The sequence below is a fragment of the Monopterus albus genome, unplaced genomic scaffold (assembly GCF_001952655.1).
Source record: "Monopterus albus unplaced genomic scaffold, M_albus_1.0 scaffold89.1, whole genome shotgun sequence".
In the NCBI taxonomy this organism is placed as follows: domain Eukaryota; kingdom Metazoa; phylum Chordata; class Actinopteri; order Synbranchiformes; family Synbranchidae; genus Monopterus; species Monopterus albus.
In genome coordinates, this window is record NW_018127969.1 from 408,151 (window position 1) to 424,298 (window position 16,148).

The following is a 16,148-nucleotide window of genomic DNA, read 5'->3' on the forward strand; positions in this document are numbered from 1 at the left end:
AATGCTTTATGTAGCAAGCATGGCATATGTTTAAAAAGCATTCAGCCTGACTGTGGAGTAATGACTAAAAGAATAGTTTAGAAAATGGATTTATTTGCTTTCTTGCCGAGTTAGATGAGGAAACTGATGCCACTCATATCTGTAGAATAAAAGCTGCAAACAAGGAGAAAAAGCTGGTCTGGAGAAAGCAAAGAGAAGCAACTGTTTCTCTAAATGTGAATATTATAGATGCACAACCAAGTGACCGTTTTGCAGGCAGCTGAGGAAAACATTAGCAATAAGAAATGCAAGTTATTTCCAGCCTTTTTAAACTCTGTGCCTTCAATAATGTAGTCAACATATCTGTTTGTGTGGAAAAGCCATTTAAGAACAAAATGTTAACACCCAAAAATGGATTCTGTCTGTGTCAAAGATTAAAATGTGGACATATGCTTTAATGATCATTCTCGACCCTGGGATCAGTATGTGTGACAGAAAAATCTCAAGACATCTTGAAGACCAATGAGCCAAGAAATGTTGAAAGCTTCAAAAAGGCCTGTAAACTAATCATTAAACTCTGATTACTTTGTCACAAGTACATAAGCAGTTAGATACTAGTTATACCTATAGACTGCATTCTCATTGGTAAATGGTCTTATACTTGTATAGCGCCTTTCTATGCTTTGACAGCACACTCAAAGCGCTTTCACATTATTCGGCCATTCGCACTCCCAAGCACTCAGGCATTCACACACCGGTGACATCACCGGGAGCAACTGGGGGTTCAGTGTCTTGCACAATGACACCTCGACATGTTGACTGGACAAGCCTTGGAATCGAACCGCTAATCCTCCGGTTAGTAAACGACCCGCTCTACCTCCTGAGCCACAGCCACCCCCGCCCACATGCAGACTGATGGGGATCTATGCTTAAGCAGTAATGAATAACTTTCATTAAAAAAAAAAAATCCTCCTTTTCCTTACACCTACACCTGTGCCATTCTTACTATTACAGATCAATAACCTAGGTTAAAAATCCCTATTGTTTTCCAGACAGCATGAGATGTGGAGTCTGGATGTGTGAGGCTCAGTTTCTTTCCTTGAACTGTATCTCACACTTTCAAATGTCCAGTACATGAAACAATTTTTGTCCTAAAGAACACTCTGAGTCCAAAAAGCACCAAGTGGTTACACATGGCAATAAAAGAAGTTAAAAAGAAGCTTGCTTTGATTGTATAATATGGGAGTATTCTGCTTTGTAGCAAGACAGTAACTAGAACACTGGATAATGTTTCTTGACAGTAACTTATATCCTTTCTCACAGATGAGCTTGTTCTATGTGTTGTTTATACAGCTGATGAGGTGTGTAAATGAAAAGCAAAAAAAGATGTGTGTGAAGAAAAGGTTTTTGATTTTACCTGTTCAGTTCATGGACCATTGAAGTTTCCCTGTGACCCCTCATTACCATCTGCTGCTCCTTCAGCTGTTTGGCCACCTGGGTTATAGTAAAGAACGGAGCTCTGAAATATAGTCTGTTGGAAATGAACCACCATTACACACCACCTGCTTAAACATAGCTAGAACTTACGTCTTTAGCAGAGGAGCCAGAGACTTCAATCCAGGTTTTGGAGAAAAAGGCACATGATCCGAGCATGAAGGCAATGTAGATGACGGCGTGGACTGGGTCATCTAGAACAGAACCAAAAGACTCTGGGGGAGAGAGGTAGTAACAGAGTCCACCGACAGGGTAGGCACGAGCTGGACCACCTGATGTTGCGTCCTATAAACATGAGAAAATAAGGAATATATACTTCAATGCGCAGAAACATGTTAACATAAAGATAAGGTCAATCAAGCCCCACACATAAGTTCCAAAGTCAAAAACAGGTATAGTAACAGTAAGACTGAGCCTTTCATGGTGATAATCTGCTTCATGACACATTTAGAGAAAGTGAACTGATGCATACTTACAGACCAAGTTCCAAGCAGATTAACCAGGAAATTGCCACTGAAGCGTGTGGAAAGCATCTGGGAGATAACATACAAGTTGGAGACCAAGGCAGACTGGAGGATGATGGGAATGTTGGAGGTATAGAAGAGCTTGATGGGGTAGGTGTTGTACTGGCCACGGTAGCGAGCGGATTTGATGGGCAGATCCACCCTGAATCCCTGTGAGAGCATGTGAATGTGCAGAACAACAATGAACAACTGACCTATTTATATTACCTAAATTCATCATGCGGTCTATTAGAAATCCCCATTTTAGACCTCAACCAGTTTAGAGTGCATTCACACAAAGGACAGTGACTGACCTGAAAGTATATCACCACAGCAAAGACAAATACTGTGGCGATGAGGTTCATGAGGTTGGGCAGGTTCTGTCTGTAGAAGGCCTCTCTGAGAGCACGGACCTTGTCTGTCCGAGTGGCCAGCAGGTGGAAGAGAGCAATGATCGCTCCCTCAAACTCTGTGCCTAAAACACAAGACGTCACAATTTAGGTACACTTTTGATATGCAGAAAGGTAACACTGCTGTGGTAAATGGACTTGTATAGTGCTTTTCTATGCATATAAGCACACTCACTCAAAGTGCTCACACACACACACACACACACACACACTTCAGTGGGAGAGCCACCAGGAGCAACTTGGGGTTCACAGTCTTGCTCAAGGACACTTCGACATGTGGACTGGAGAAGCCAGGAATCGAACTGTCAACCCTCCACTTAGGAGACAACCTGCTCTACCTCCTGAGCCACAGTCACCCCACAACATTTGTGGCACAACATTTATAGATGGAATTCACCGACCACTTTGCGGTTTACCTCTTCCTGTGTTCACGGTCGTGGGGCTAAAGGCCTTCCAGACGATAGTCTCACAGATGTTGGTAGCAATGAAAAGGGAGATCCCTGAACCAAGACCATAGCCCTTTTGGAGCAACTCATCCAGCAACAGCACAATCAGTCCAGCCACAAACAGCTGCGGAAGAACACATCAGACACAGTCGGGTGGAGAAGTCCTGAGCAGGACATGTGAACATGACTCTCTTGCTGTAACTTCACATTTCCCTGTAGTCTAAAGCTGTTGATTTCATAACTGAACTTCATTAAACATGTGCTTTTAAAGCCAATTCAACTGTAGCTGCAAGTAAACTCAATATAAACAAACCTATTAGTTGTGTACATTTTTTGCTTTTATGACTTGACTTATGACTTAAGATGACTCCCTGAAATGACTGTGGTGCAGCTCTTGCTCATCATTAAGCCATCAGTTTAACAGTGGAGTCAGCATCCCACCCTTTACTTCATTGAGAATTATAGGTTTGATAATGATCACTTTACTGTAGGGTACAATATATGTCTGTGATAATAAACCACTAACACTTGGAGAATTTGATACTGATCCAAGCTAACACAACACTTTAAAAAACATGGAAAATTACAGCCCATCAAAAAAATCTTGTTAGTTTGCACAATATAAATCTCTTCTGTTTTCCCATCACGATCTTTTCATTTAAGTACATCCTGAAAGCCAGTTTCATGGTAAATGGTCTTATATAGTGCTTTTCTACACATACATTCATACGCCAGCGACATCACTGGGAGCAACTAGGTGTTCAGTGTCTTGCTTGTGCACGCCCTCCGGCATGCGCACTGGAGAAGCCAGGGACCAAACTGCTAACCATACAATTAGGGGACAACCTGATCTACCTCCTGAGCCCCTAATTAATGGATATATTCTTTGCTGGTTGTGACAAATTTTAAGAAAATCTTCCTGTTCTCACCTGAATGATGATGAGCAGACAGATTCCCGCGCCCATCTCTGAGGGATCTCCATACATGCCAGTCATCACATACACAATGGCCTGGCCAATAGTGATGATCATCCCAAACACTGAAAATTATTAAAGGATCAGAGAAGCTAAAAACATCACTGTAATTTCTAACCAGGTGTTTGCAAATCACCGTCTGGTGAGAGTTTACTTACATTTCTGAGCTCCATTGAAGAGGGCTCTGTCCTTTGGTGTGTCTCCAACTTCAATGATCTTTGCTCCAGCCAGCAGCTGCATTATCAGGCCTGAGGTGACAATAGGTGAGATACCCAGCTCCATCAGCGTACCTGAAGGGAGATGATGCTCATGTTAGGCAATAAAAGCAGGAGAGAGCAGACATGTATTTGTTTGTATTTTACTCAGTTATTAACAGCAGTCGACTGACATGGGTTTTTCATTAGCCGATGCCAATCTCTACAGAGAGGGGAGGCCGATGACCAATATCATGTTAGCGTTTTTTTTTTCTTTTTGCATGAAATAAAATACAATATTTTAATTATAACAAATGAGACAAAAAATGGACTTAAATGAACATTTAGCACAAATTAATTATGAAAAATTTTAATTATTTCAAGTATTTGAAAGCAACAAAATGTCCACAAATAAACAAAAAACCTCTTAAAAAACAAAAAAACAGACAAGGCTGCCTGTAGACATCTTAGACACGTCTGCAGACATTTTTTTGTTAATCAGTCTTGTGGGCGCATTATCTAAAAATGCCAAATATCATTCCAATTAATCGGCCTCCCGATCAATTGGTCTGCCACTAGTTATTAGCAAGACAAATACCTCTGTTTGAGGCCAGAATTACTCTCATCCAGTAAAATGGATCGGCTGAGTCAGAGGACATGATGCCAAAGAGTGGGATCTGAAGGAAAAGTATTCACACAGTGCGTGAGATATTTTTCACTTATGCATTAGTTTAATTGTTTCAGTGAACAAGCAAGTGTGGAAAACAAGGCTTACTCTGTGAGTCCTATTTTTAAACCTTTCATTTGCAAAACTATCAAAACATTAATGTAAATGAAATGTACTGAGTGTAACACTGTACAAATCCAAAGTATGTCAGTATGGATAGTTTGACAACTGTGCAAACACACAAATTTATGAACATACTCATATTGCACAGTGCTAACGTCACTGCAGGTGGTTACATAAGTTTTAGCAAACATCTTCTTAAAAAAAGAGTTGCATGCTTTTCTATCATCCTAAATTGACTTCTTTGAGTTGTTATCTGATACTGCAGAACAGTATGCCAATTTGAGTTGTTAGCTGATACTGCAGAACAGTATGCCAATTTAAGGCACAAGTTAGTCATGATGGCAGTAGTCAAACCTTAGGACATTTTAAAAACAAAATGATTGATTATAAAATGAAAAGTTAACCACAGTCATAATGCACCAAAGACTTAATGCTTGAAACTCTTAATCTGAAAGGGTTTCTTGTGTCCTAAGTCCAACGCATTATATTCTGGAATCATAAAGATTTGCACATCCATTCAGAGTAATTACTTACAGCAATTAATCAAAGTAATCACTGTATACTATATAAAAACATCACACACAAGCTGACTGGGCAAAGTGACACTCACCTGGCAACACACTAGGAAAATGAAGAGAGTGATGGCAGTCCATAACACCTTCTCCCTGAACTGGATCTATTGGTCAAACACATTTAACAGTTTAACACGTGGTAGCACAAGCAAAGCCAGCAAAAGGTTTGTTTATGGACATATGTAAATGTAGGTGTAAAATATATAAATAACACGCTGTGCACAAAAATACACACCTTCCTTTCAGGCTTTTGGATTTCTGGCAACACTGCACAGAACGGCTTTATCACCTCCAAGAATTTGACTGGAAACAAGCAAACATTAGCGTTTGAGTTAACTGGAACTAGTAGATGGTCACGAGTAGGACGTGGCAGTAAATGGGACTGACCCAAGACAGATTTGAATTTACAACAACCAACATCAGCCAGATTTAATGTCAATTAAAGCATTCTGTATCATGGTATTTCCAGCTATTTCGCTAGACCTTTACAGTATTATTGTTACATATTTCCGATAGCATGAGGTACGTTAGATCATTTAGGACCAGCGGGCTCAAGATTACACCGGTTGTTATGCGTCGTCATCACTACACTGTCAATGTCTTTGAATGAACGGCTAACAGGTTAGCTTACGAAATGTTTCCAGCCAACAAAAGCCACCATGGCGCTTGTAAGCTCTCGCTACAATCAAGAAATTCGGGTTGCAAAAATACTGCCTAAATATTTAACTGAATCAGCAGATTACTTCTGACCAGAAAGGGTTTATAATAATACAAAATAAGCTGGCAACCAGCTAGCTAGCAACATAAGCTAGCCGCCTGCTATCAGTGCCAGACAAAGCTAAGTTGTCTAAAACAATCAAAAACAGCTTTTTTTGGATTTTGCTACATGGCCTGTAGATATCAGTCTCCTACAACCCAAGAAGTGAAACGATACTCACTGCCCATGATGTCCAAATCGCTCACTTATATACTTCTTTAGTATGTAAATCTGAGCAGACTCAATCTCACTACTGAGCCACCGGGCGGGGAGGAGGAGAAACTTTAGAGACACGTCACCGCCATGGACACGAGCACCGACGGATTTAAAGAGACACACACTTACAGTACAGAAGCACGCGAGCGTGGTACAGGAAACCATGTGATGTTCGGGTAATACTACTGTTAAATCTAGTAGTAGTATAGTAGCAGTACTTGTAACAAAGTACTAATGAATAGCCCCTTCCAGACATGGCCGGATTAACCTCCTCAGGGCACAGACTTTTTTTTGGGGATTCTGCTGACCCCATAGTTTACACTCTTGAGCTGAAATAGCAAGTCAATTAATCAGTTAATTCACTAACAGGAAATTAATTGGCAACAATTTTGACAATTTTAAATTCTTAAGCAAAAAAATGGTGAAATTTTATTGGCATGTGCTTCTCAAATATGAATATTTGTTAATTTACCTGTTTTTTTTATATTAAATTCATCACCTTTGCTGTTTTGACTGTCTGTTAGACAAAATAAAGCAAATAGATTATGTTTAATTGGGCATTTCTCAATATTTATTTTGAAAGTGTATACACTAAACATCAATCAATTACTTAATTGCCAAACATTTTTACAATGAAAATGGTTGCAGTTCTCCTACAGTGGAATAATACTACCCATTACCTTGCCTGATGGTTTTTGGTCATGAATTCCTTGATGCACATAAAAAATTAAAACAATCAGTAAAACACAACAGCAAATACTTTTAGCTCAGTTTAAATTAAAACAACCAAGGTTTTAAAAATTGAAAAATTGATCAAGGACCCTCTACAAAATCGAGTTCACAAGAAAGGACCTGACATGGTTGATATTCTGCTTCAGTGGTGCCATTTTCAATTAATCGAATCAGGTAGACCCAAATGTGATTAATGAAATTATATAGAGCCAAATGATATGTAGCAAACCTGGGGGCTTTGGGTCGCCCTGGAGTCAGGTACAAAGGAACCAGTGACTGAAGAATTATTTACATTTTTTCACAGCAATTATTAGTCTAAGATGCTCAGCCTTTGGCTACAAATTCCCTCTGACTTTATGATTTCACTGTTCCTCCTAATAGGGATACATGCATGTCTCCACCAGAGAGCAGCAGCAGCAGCCTGAAAAATTCAGGAAGTGCAAGCTTGTGGAGACAGGCTGAGACAGAGCTTCTCTTCTTCCAGTGTGACTGTCACTAAAGGCAGAGCCACACACCAGGGGATTGACAAAATTACAAGAACACTACAGTCCTGCAACAAATCTTTAAGTTGTAGAAATTATAACTGTCAGTTTTTGTGTTAAAAAGATGTTGAATGACACCAGCTAGTATTGAGTAACATCAGTAATGCCATAAACAGTGAGTACATGACAAAAAGGTTGAATTATGACACACATAGCACTTATCTTACACAAATGTTGCAGTCTGAGCCAGGATATGGTATAGGTTGTGGATGTCAGCATAGCAGACATTGGTACATCATAATGTTAAAAGGTCATTTCACACAGAAAACTGATGATTTTTTTTTTAAGGGCACAATGTGAAATGTGCAAATCTAAGGGTCCCAGGACCTGTAATCATTTTTGCACTGCTTATCAGTCACCTTTAATTAATTTTGAACAACTTATCAGTTAAGTTTGCATAGTTTAAAGATTTCCATGCGTTATGAGAAGGATTCATTTGCAGAACATCATGAATGTGTATTGCGAGAATAAAAGGAAGTGTGGAGCTCTCACCAAGTTTCAAGGTCTTATACTTATAATGTTGCAGTGGTAGCTGTGAGATAATGTTATGAGTTTTTTTTATGTGTATTGTATCATTTTGGTATAAAGGGACTGCCCCTTTATCAATTAATCAGAGAACTCTGTGCAGACTGCAAAGCTGTGTATGACTTCTCTCCATGCTGCATGAAATAAAGAATTCTCTGAAGCTACTCTCCGGTCTCCCGACATCTTTATTGGGTCCTGCCCCGTTCCCACTACCACAAGGTTTAACTCTTTTTTCTTTGATAGGGTGTTAGTCAATAGGATGCCACAAAAAGCTAGTGAAAGATTTAGATCTATCCATGAAAAGATAACAACAGAATAAAGCCTTATCTAAGGTTTTGTCTATTCACAGGAAGGCTCTTCACTTGGGTCTTTCACTGGAGGACACAGGTGTGCTCAAGTCAGTGTACTGAATAAATCTCTAAATTCACTCACTGATGCCAAGGTTTTGTATGTCAGGGCAGCTCTTTATATTTCAAAGACATCAGCACATCATTAACACAGCACACCACCAGCCTTAAACCATATAGTCAGTAAATATAAAGAACAACAGACATGCAGGGCTCTGTGGTGATCAGATCAATTCTTTATTTCATATTTTAACAATGCCTGTATCAGTAAAGAAAACTCATGGTATCGACAATGGTAAACTAAGACACAAGAAAAAATTTAAATGAAAGCAAAAAAGAGAATACAGTATCTGTAGCTATACTGCACACATTGTTTAGTAGGTAAAGATGTCTGCCATGACTGCTTTACAGTCATTATTGTGCTAAGCTAACTGACCACTAGCTTAATACAGACCTGAGAGTGGTAGCAATCTTCCCATCCAGCCCTTGGTATAAAAAAAAAATTAATTTAATTAAAAGATTGTATTTTTTAAAATTATTTCTAGCCAATTTTTGTTTTTATACTATAAAGTAGTGAAATGAGAGAGATGGGGAGTATCATGCAACAGTGGAGGTGAGACATGCAGTAATTTATTGGTTATTATTATCATTTGGAGAAAGATATTATTCATTCATGATAGTTAATGCACATGTGTGCATTTCAAATGTAAAACATGGTTTCTCTTTTTCAGTGTGCATGGATATTGACACATGTAAAGGCAAAAAAGCTGGCAGCTCGTATTACATAAGAATCTTTGCTGCAGCAGGAAGGAATGTTCTAATCTCTCCGCTGTGTTGGTCATGATAGCTTACACTCCTCTATTTCGCTCCATTGCTTTGTTTCACATGTTAAGTCATCCTCCATCGAAACCAGGTCACTCACAATACACAAGCCCTCTCAGTATCCATTAGTAGAACAACAACTCTGGGTGTCTGGGTATCAGATTGGTAAATTACTGGTACCTATAGGGGAATCCTGAGGCTTTGTAAAGGCCACATTCTGGTGTTTACAGTGTCAGAATATGTTCTCTGCTACAGGTATGTCTTCCACCCTGAGCTGTTTATATGATTCCTGGAGAATAGGGGGAACAGTGGACATATAGACACATGAGAGACTTGGGGGAGAAAAGAGTCATAAGATCACCATGACACCAAGCAGTGTGAGTCACTTCTTGCTCAGCTGTCCTATCCTCTTCTCCTGTTTTCTCATTCCACTACCACTGTGGAGAAACCAGTTCAGTCCTGGTCAGTCAAGCAAAAGTTGTTCAGACATCTCTGCCTCTATATTTGTTTCCCCCTGAGTTTGTTTTCATGTTTTGTTATCCCCTCATAGATCCTAAGTTGATTATTTGGAGTTCACTGTTAGCTCATCCAACAGCTGCTTGAATATTTCATTACAAAAAGAGAGAATAAATGCAGAGGAACACCAAAATCAGTAGTCACATAATCTGGGACCCATAAACATGGATCATAGCAAACAACAGTACTCTTCATTTTGGATCCAAGTGACAGACCAACCAGAGCCCACTGTTAGCTTGGCTAAAACTGGTGTTTTTGTCCTTTCATCCCACTTAATTTATAGAAGGAGTGGAAGGAGTTTGAAGGGGAAACAAAAAAAAAAAAACCACTGACGTAGGAAGTTGGAGATAACCTTTGTAAATAATAGCACATTGAAGTTCCAATGCAGTAGAGTGGGGAGGGGTACACTCTTGCTTTTGTTGCCCTGCTAATCTCACTTGAACAGCTGTGCTCATCTCAGTGTAACTGTCCTATGTAACCTGTCTAAAGGTTCCCTGATATCTCTGCTCTTAACGTAAACTTGACCATGACAGCCAAATGACCAACAAACACAGCTGTTTGTTGATGATAACGTGAGGTAACAGCTAAATCTATTGCAAAGGCTCAAATAAATAAAGTTTAACAGCAACCACACAAGACTATCAACTGTATTTGAACAAAAATGATTTTTTTTAAACACTAAAAGCAGAATAGCCTCCTGAAAATTTCCTTGAGGGGACATTAATTTGCCAGCTTCTTGACGTGAAACCATGTTCACTGCTATAATCTTAATCACAGTAATGGAAAGGTTTTTGTGTCTCTGCCTGTACCTCCTCAACACATATATAATTGTGCATTCATTCATTATCAGTCACCTGTGGGCATTACAATTACCTCAGAGAAAAGGCCTTGTGTCACAGACTGGAAAATGTATGTGTAGGAGATGAATACAGTCATGTTTTAGCCAGCAGAGAACCAAAACAAATCCCTCTGACTGGACAATGTGGTGTAACTGAGAAACCACATCATAATCCTGCTAGAGCTAACTGGAAGTTTAATCCAGATTATTTTAGACTACAAACTGTACACTCATAGTGTTCTCAGCCTGTCCTGTCCTGTCCTGTCTGGGTTATTTAAAGTGCACATACCCATACACAGTTGCTGTGGGGAGCATGTGTTCACTTGTATGGCCAACAGTGTGAGGACCAGTTCAAGTTCTAGGCCATAAGAGTGGGGACATTTAGGCCAGTCCTCACTTTCCAACACACATTCAAAGAGTTCTTTGCGGGTTACAACTTGGTTTAGGGCTAAGGTTAACAGTAGGTTTAGCTGAGGGTTAGGGTAAAAGCTGGGGTTAGGTATTAAGTTGTGATGGTTAAGGTTAGGAAAAGGGGCTATAGAATGCCATATATCAGTGGGTGTCCTCACAAAGATAGGTGTACAAATGTGTATGTGCTTTAGCTCTAATGTGCATACAAATCCACATTACACATTCAAGGCTGCTAGAGCAAATGATCGTCTAACTTCACACTGAACGTTTCTCTGTATGAGCATGACAGCTGCAGTTACATCTGATAAATCAGGCCCAAAGATAGTGGGAGCTGTCAGCACCACTCTCATGACTCCTCTGAACACCTCTCACAGCTTTTCTGTAATTGAAGAGACTGCCTTAAATATAATTTATTACTTCCAACTGCCTACTTGGCTACAAATTAGGTGACAAACACATTGGTGACAAAAACACATTGGTGACAAAAACACATTGGTGACAAACTGAAGAAAAAAAAGAATATAAAATGAAGAAACACAACAAATGCAGATATTTCCATACAGCTGCACTGTATGATATAATTTTGATTCAGATTCAGATTATTGCTGTTATGCTACAATGGCGCTCTCCACCACCATCATCAAAACACCAGATGAAGGAATATCTTATTTTATCACCCATCTGTATAAATAAATGAAACTGACTATGTGGTGCTCAACAGACAAGAGACTCTTATAGACTTGTTGATAAATAAACTTTCAGAACAGCTGTTGGTGCCCTGGCAGCTGGTGGGAAATAAGACAAAAGGGCCTGGGACACTGAGGAGTTATGTAATCCCCATCCTCATCTGGTCGGGTTCTAAAGAAAACTGACAGAGGATCACTAGGTTCCCTGACCCATCTCTGTATGTGTCCTGTGTAGCATCAACATCCAGGGCACCTTAACTTTGGTTTGATTAAAAAATAATAATAAATAATACGTGAGTGGAAGATGCGTTGTTGTTGCACAGTTGCAGCCAGTGAGGTCAAATCTCCTTCCCCTATCTATCTATCTATCTGGAGATGTAAATGTCAAGTTCATTAAATCTAACATGATATAACTCAAGCCTAAAGGACCACTGCCAGAAGGGTTACTACAGCTCTAGAGGTAAAACTGTGATATAACTGGCTTGATATGAAAACAGGCCAGCAGCTGTAAAGATAGAGCAGAGTGTGTTCAGGTTTATTGTACTGTAAATTCTTTCTCTGATCAACTGCTTTTCATTCCCCCCTGGTGACATGTTCGTTGTTATCTGTTTATCTGTTATCTGTTGATCAGAGTTCAAAAAAGGCTGCACAGTAGGCTGTGACATCAGTCAAATGACATGCTGTGTGTAATATCAGCAGCAGCTCAGTGACTTCACCTGTACAGTTCAGACAATCTGAGTTATAGTTTTCTTGCTAGCTATGAGCAAAATGTTTGCTGTTAGGTACTACAGATTCAAATATATTTTTTCACATCTTGTTTAACTGATTCAGATTATTGCTGTTACGCTACAATGGTGCTCTCCAGTGCCATCATCAAAACATCGGATGAAGGAATATCTTAATCACAAATGAAGTTATTTGTGATGACCCTGACCCTAACACCTTAACCTTAAACCAGGTTGTCACCCTAAAATTCAATGAGTTACCTGGTACAGGAGAAGGCTGAGCACCCACATTTTAATGGTGCAAAGAAGTTTTGGTTCCCACAATGCAAGTAACCCCCCCCAACACACACACACACACACACACACATACTTGCATGTATATTTTAGCATATGCCAGAAGACCTGTGCATTGATGTATTTTCAAAGTAATATTTAATCTCACTGGCTCTTACATAACAGCTCACACCCTGTACATTACTGGGGTCAGTCAGGCTTTGTTCTTTTAGTAGGTTGCAAAACCACCGATTTGATCCAGTACCATTCAAGCTGATAAACCGCTCATTCAGGTTTTCTTGTGAGCTTTTTTTATGACATGAAGCAAGCCCTCTATTGTGAAGAAAAAGGTTCAGTTTTTTTGTGGTTGATTTTCATTTTACAGCTTGACATTAACTTGAATTTTATTTCTGTTCTAGGTGTCATTTATTATGAGTAATGAGGCCTCCCCTGTATTTTCTTGTTCAGAAATGCTAAAAATACTGCTTTGTTGACATAGTAATGTATTATTATTAAAAAAAAAGTCACCAAGGCAACTGTCTATGTCTCACACAGCACATCCACAAACATACAACACAGACACAGCACAGACAGACAAGCCAGCTCATCTAAAATGGCATGCACACAAAAGAAATGATGAAATCAAGTGATGAAATGTCTTAATACACATTGAGTGTTGTCATCTTTCCTAAATTAAATATATTTTTGGGCTTCATCATTGAAAACCATGTGAATAAAGTCTATGCCATGTTGGAGCAAAAGGTTGTTTTGCAGCAGACAGCAGATAAGCACAAACTGTGCAGTTATTTTTAGATCTGAAAAGAGGAAATGATAATCCCTCTCATCAGGTCCCTCATGCTGTCAGCTCTCCTAAACTACTTGTCTCACCCTTTGCATTCCTTTGATAACATTCACCTGGGTGAGACAACAGATGGTATGCTGAGTAACACAAAGCTTCAGAAATACCAAAAGAATTTGGAATTAAAGATAAAAAAACTGACAGAATCATATTCAAACAACCCTGCTGAATGAATACAGAATGAATTGAACCACCTCAAAACTCAACTTGAAAGTTTTTATACAAAAAAAAAAACAATTCCTAATCCAACAACTTACATATGATCAGTTTCAATACAGTAACAAAATACAGTAGGTAAATATTTGGCAAATCAACTACAATGTAAAAAAGAAAAGGCAACCATCCAGCCATCCATCCATTTTCTAAACCGCTTAGTCCCAAACGGAGTCACAGGGGGCTGGAGCCAATCCCAGCCAGCTGCGGGCAAAAGGCGGGGTACACCCTGGACAGGTCACCAGTCCATCGCAGGGAAAAGGCAATCATTACATTCATATTTGACTCTGCAGGTAAAACTGTTCATAATCCACAGGATATTAACAATGTATTTCAAGCCTTTGATAGTGTTAGACTTTGGTTCTTCTTACCATTGCTAACTCTGAGAGACGAGACTACACAGAAACGTCAACCGAGACGTCTCTGTTGCCAGCTTTGCAGCTGGCAACCGAGACATCTCTCTTACCAGCTTTGCAGCTGGCCATAGCGGTAGTCAAAACATGAAGCAAATCAATGTGCATGTGTGTGTGTCTGTTGATTAAGTGGTGTGTAGCTAAAAACATTCTCACGACCTCTAGTAACATGTTGTGACTTAAACATAAGAACATATTATGGCTAAGGCTACAGTTATACACGTCATAATAATAATATTAAACACCCTGTCTGCTGACAGTCATCAACTTTTCTCTCTAGTTATCCATTACAAGATGTACTCTGTAGAAACTCATAAGCATGCCTAAGCATGTAAAAGTCTAACTAGACATCCTATCTCCACTAAACATTTCTAATACATAAAGTATCTATCCAATTTCTATCTGACTAAAAATACCTAACAATAGCAAATTATACTCTTCTGATCATGAACCAAATCCATCTGAAATAGATATTTTCCTAAACAATATAAAATTACCAACACTATCCAGACAACAAACTGGTACCTTAGATGCCCCCATCACTTTGGATGAACTCTATAAAGTACTGAAATCCATGCCATGCTTCATTAAAAACAGACATGCTTCGGATAATACCCGTAGACTATGGAATAACCTCACAGAGTTTCACACTACACCAGGGAACCCGACAAGGATGCCCACTCTCACCATCTCTATTTGCTATTTTCATTGTACCTCTAGCAGCAGCAGCAATATGACAGAATAATAGCATCAAAGGAATACAAGATACTAACTTACAACATAAAGTTTGCCTGTATGCAGATGATTTATTATTATATCTGCAGGACACCTACAGTATAGTTCACTTACAAGAAACTTTCTCCATTATTAATACATTCTCCAGGATTTCCAACTATACAATAAACTGGAATAAATCCACCATATTGCCACTCTCTGAAGATGCCTGGGATTCTGCAGCTGAAGACACTTCATTCTGGCAACATTAAATATTTAGGCATCAGTATTTCCCCCAGGCTATCAGAACTTTTTAACCTCAACTACACCCCTCTGCTTAAAAAGATAGAAGATGATAGAAGACGATTTCAAATGCTGGTCCAACCTCCCACTGTCACTTATTGGCCGAATTGCTACAGTCAAAATGAAAATTTTACCACAAATTAACTACCTGTTTTCAATGCTTCCCACAACACCCACAGATAAATGGTTCAAATCACTTGAATCTCTAACTTCACAATTTTACTGGAATAACAAAAAACCCAAGATTTCCCTGTCAACACTTGAGAAGAATAAATCACAAGGTGGCCTAGAAGCACCAAATTTTGAGCATTATTTTTTAGCAAATCAACTACAATATTTAGTTAAATGGATTCAGAAGGACAGTTGTAATAGCTCATGGACAGAAATAGAACAAAATCAATGCAAAAATACTTCAGTTGCAAACCTTGCCTTTTTACTGCACTCAATTAAGAAAATGAACTACTGCAAAAATATTACAATCTCTGCAACTCTGACAGCCTGGTGGAAAGCAAACAAAACCACTAAATCCTCATTAACACCATGTAGATACACCCCAATTTGGCACAACCCTGACTTTCAACTGCATAACAATCCCATCTACTTTCCAACATGGCAACACAAAGGAATCACTTACCTTCATCATCTATTTGAAAACAGCCAATTTATACCATTCAATACATTAGTCCAGAAGTCAAATACAGATACAACAATAACAATACCAATGACTAAATGGGAAAGGGATTTGTCAGTCCCCCCCAGCTGCAACTTCTGGACCGAGATTTGTAATAATATCTTTTCCATGACTACTAATATAAACTTACAGCTTATACAGAGTAGAACCACAGCTCCTCCACATTGAGAGGAGCCAGCTGAGGTGGCTCGGGCATTTGTTTC

General features: G+C 39.1%; 1 protein-coding gene across 1 annotated transcript in view; it reads right to left on the reverse strand.

Annotated features, from left to right (window-relative positions):
• The window catches only part of LOC109964524 (protein transport protein Sec61 subunit alpha-like 1), a 7,365-nt gene extending 961 nt beyond the window's left edge, over positions 1 to 6,404 (reverse strand). The window contains exons 1-11 of the mRNA XM_020607882.1: positions 6,301 to 6,404; positions 5,598 to 5,665; positions 5,401 to 5,466; positions 4,599 to 4,677; positions 3,965 to 4,096; positions 3,762 to 3,871; positions 2,803 to 2,956; positions 2,291 to 2,451; positions 1,950 to 2,147; positions 1,567 to 1,758; positions 1,397 to 1,473 (exon numbers count right to left, since the gene is read on the reverse strand). Coding sequence (XP_020463538.1) covers positions 1,397 to 1,473; positions 1,567 to 1,758; positions 1,950 to 2,147; positions 2,291 to 2,451; positions 2,803 to 2,956; positions 3,762 to 3,871; positions 3,965 to 4,096; positions 4,599 to 4,677; positions 5,401 to 5,466; positions 5,598 to 5,665; positions 6,301 to 6,307 — 1,244 coding nt within the window. The 5' untranslated portion in view covers positions 6,308 to 6,404. The remainder of the gene's footprint in view (positions 1 to 1,396; positions 1,474 to 1,566; positions 1,759 to 1,949; positions 2,148 to 2,290; positions 2,452 to 2,802; positions 2,957 to 3,761; positions 3,872 to 3,964; positions 4,097 to 4,598; positions 4,678 to 5,400; positions 5,467 to 5,597; positions 5,666 to 6,300) is intronic.
• Between the last annotated feature and the right edge of the window lie 9,744 nt (positions 6,405 to 16,148).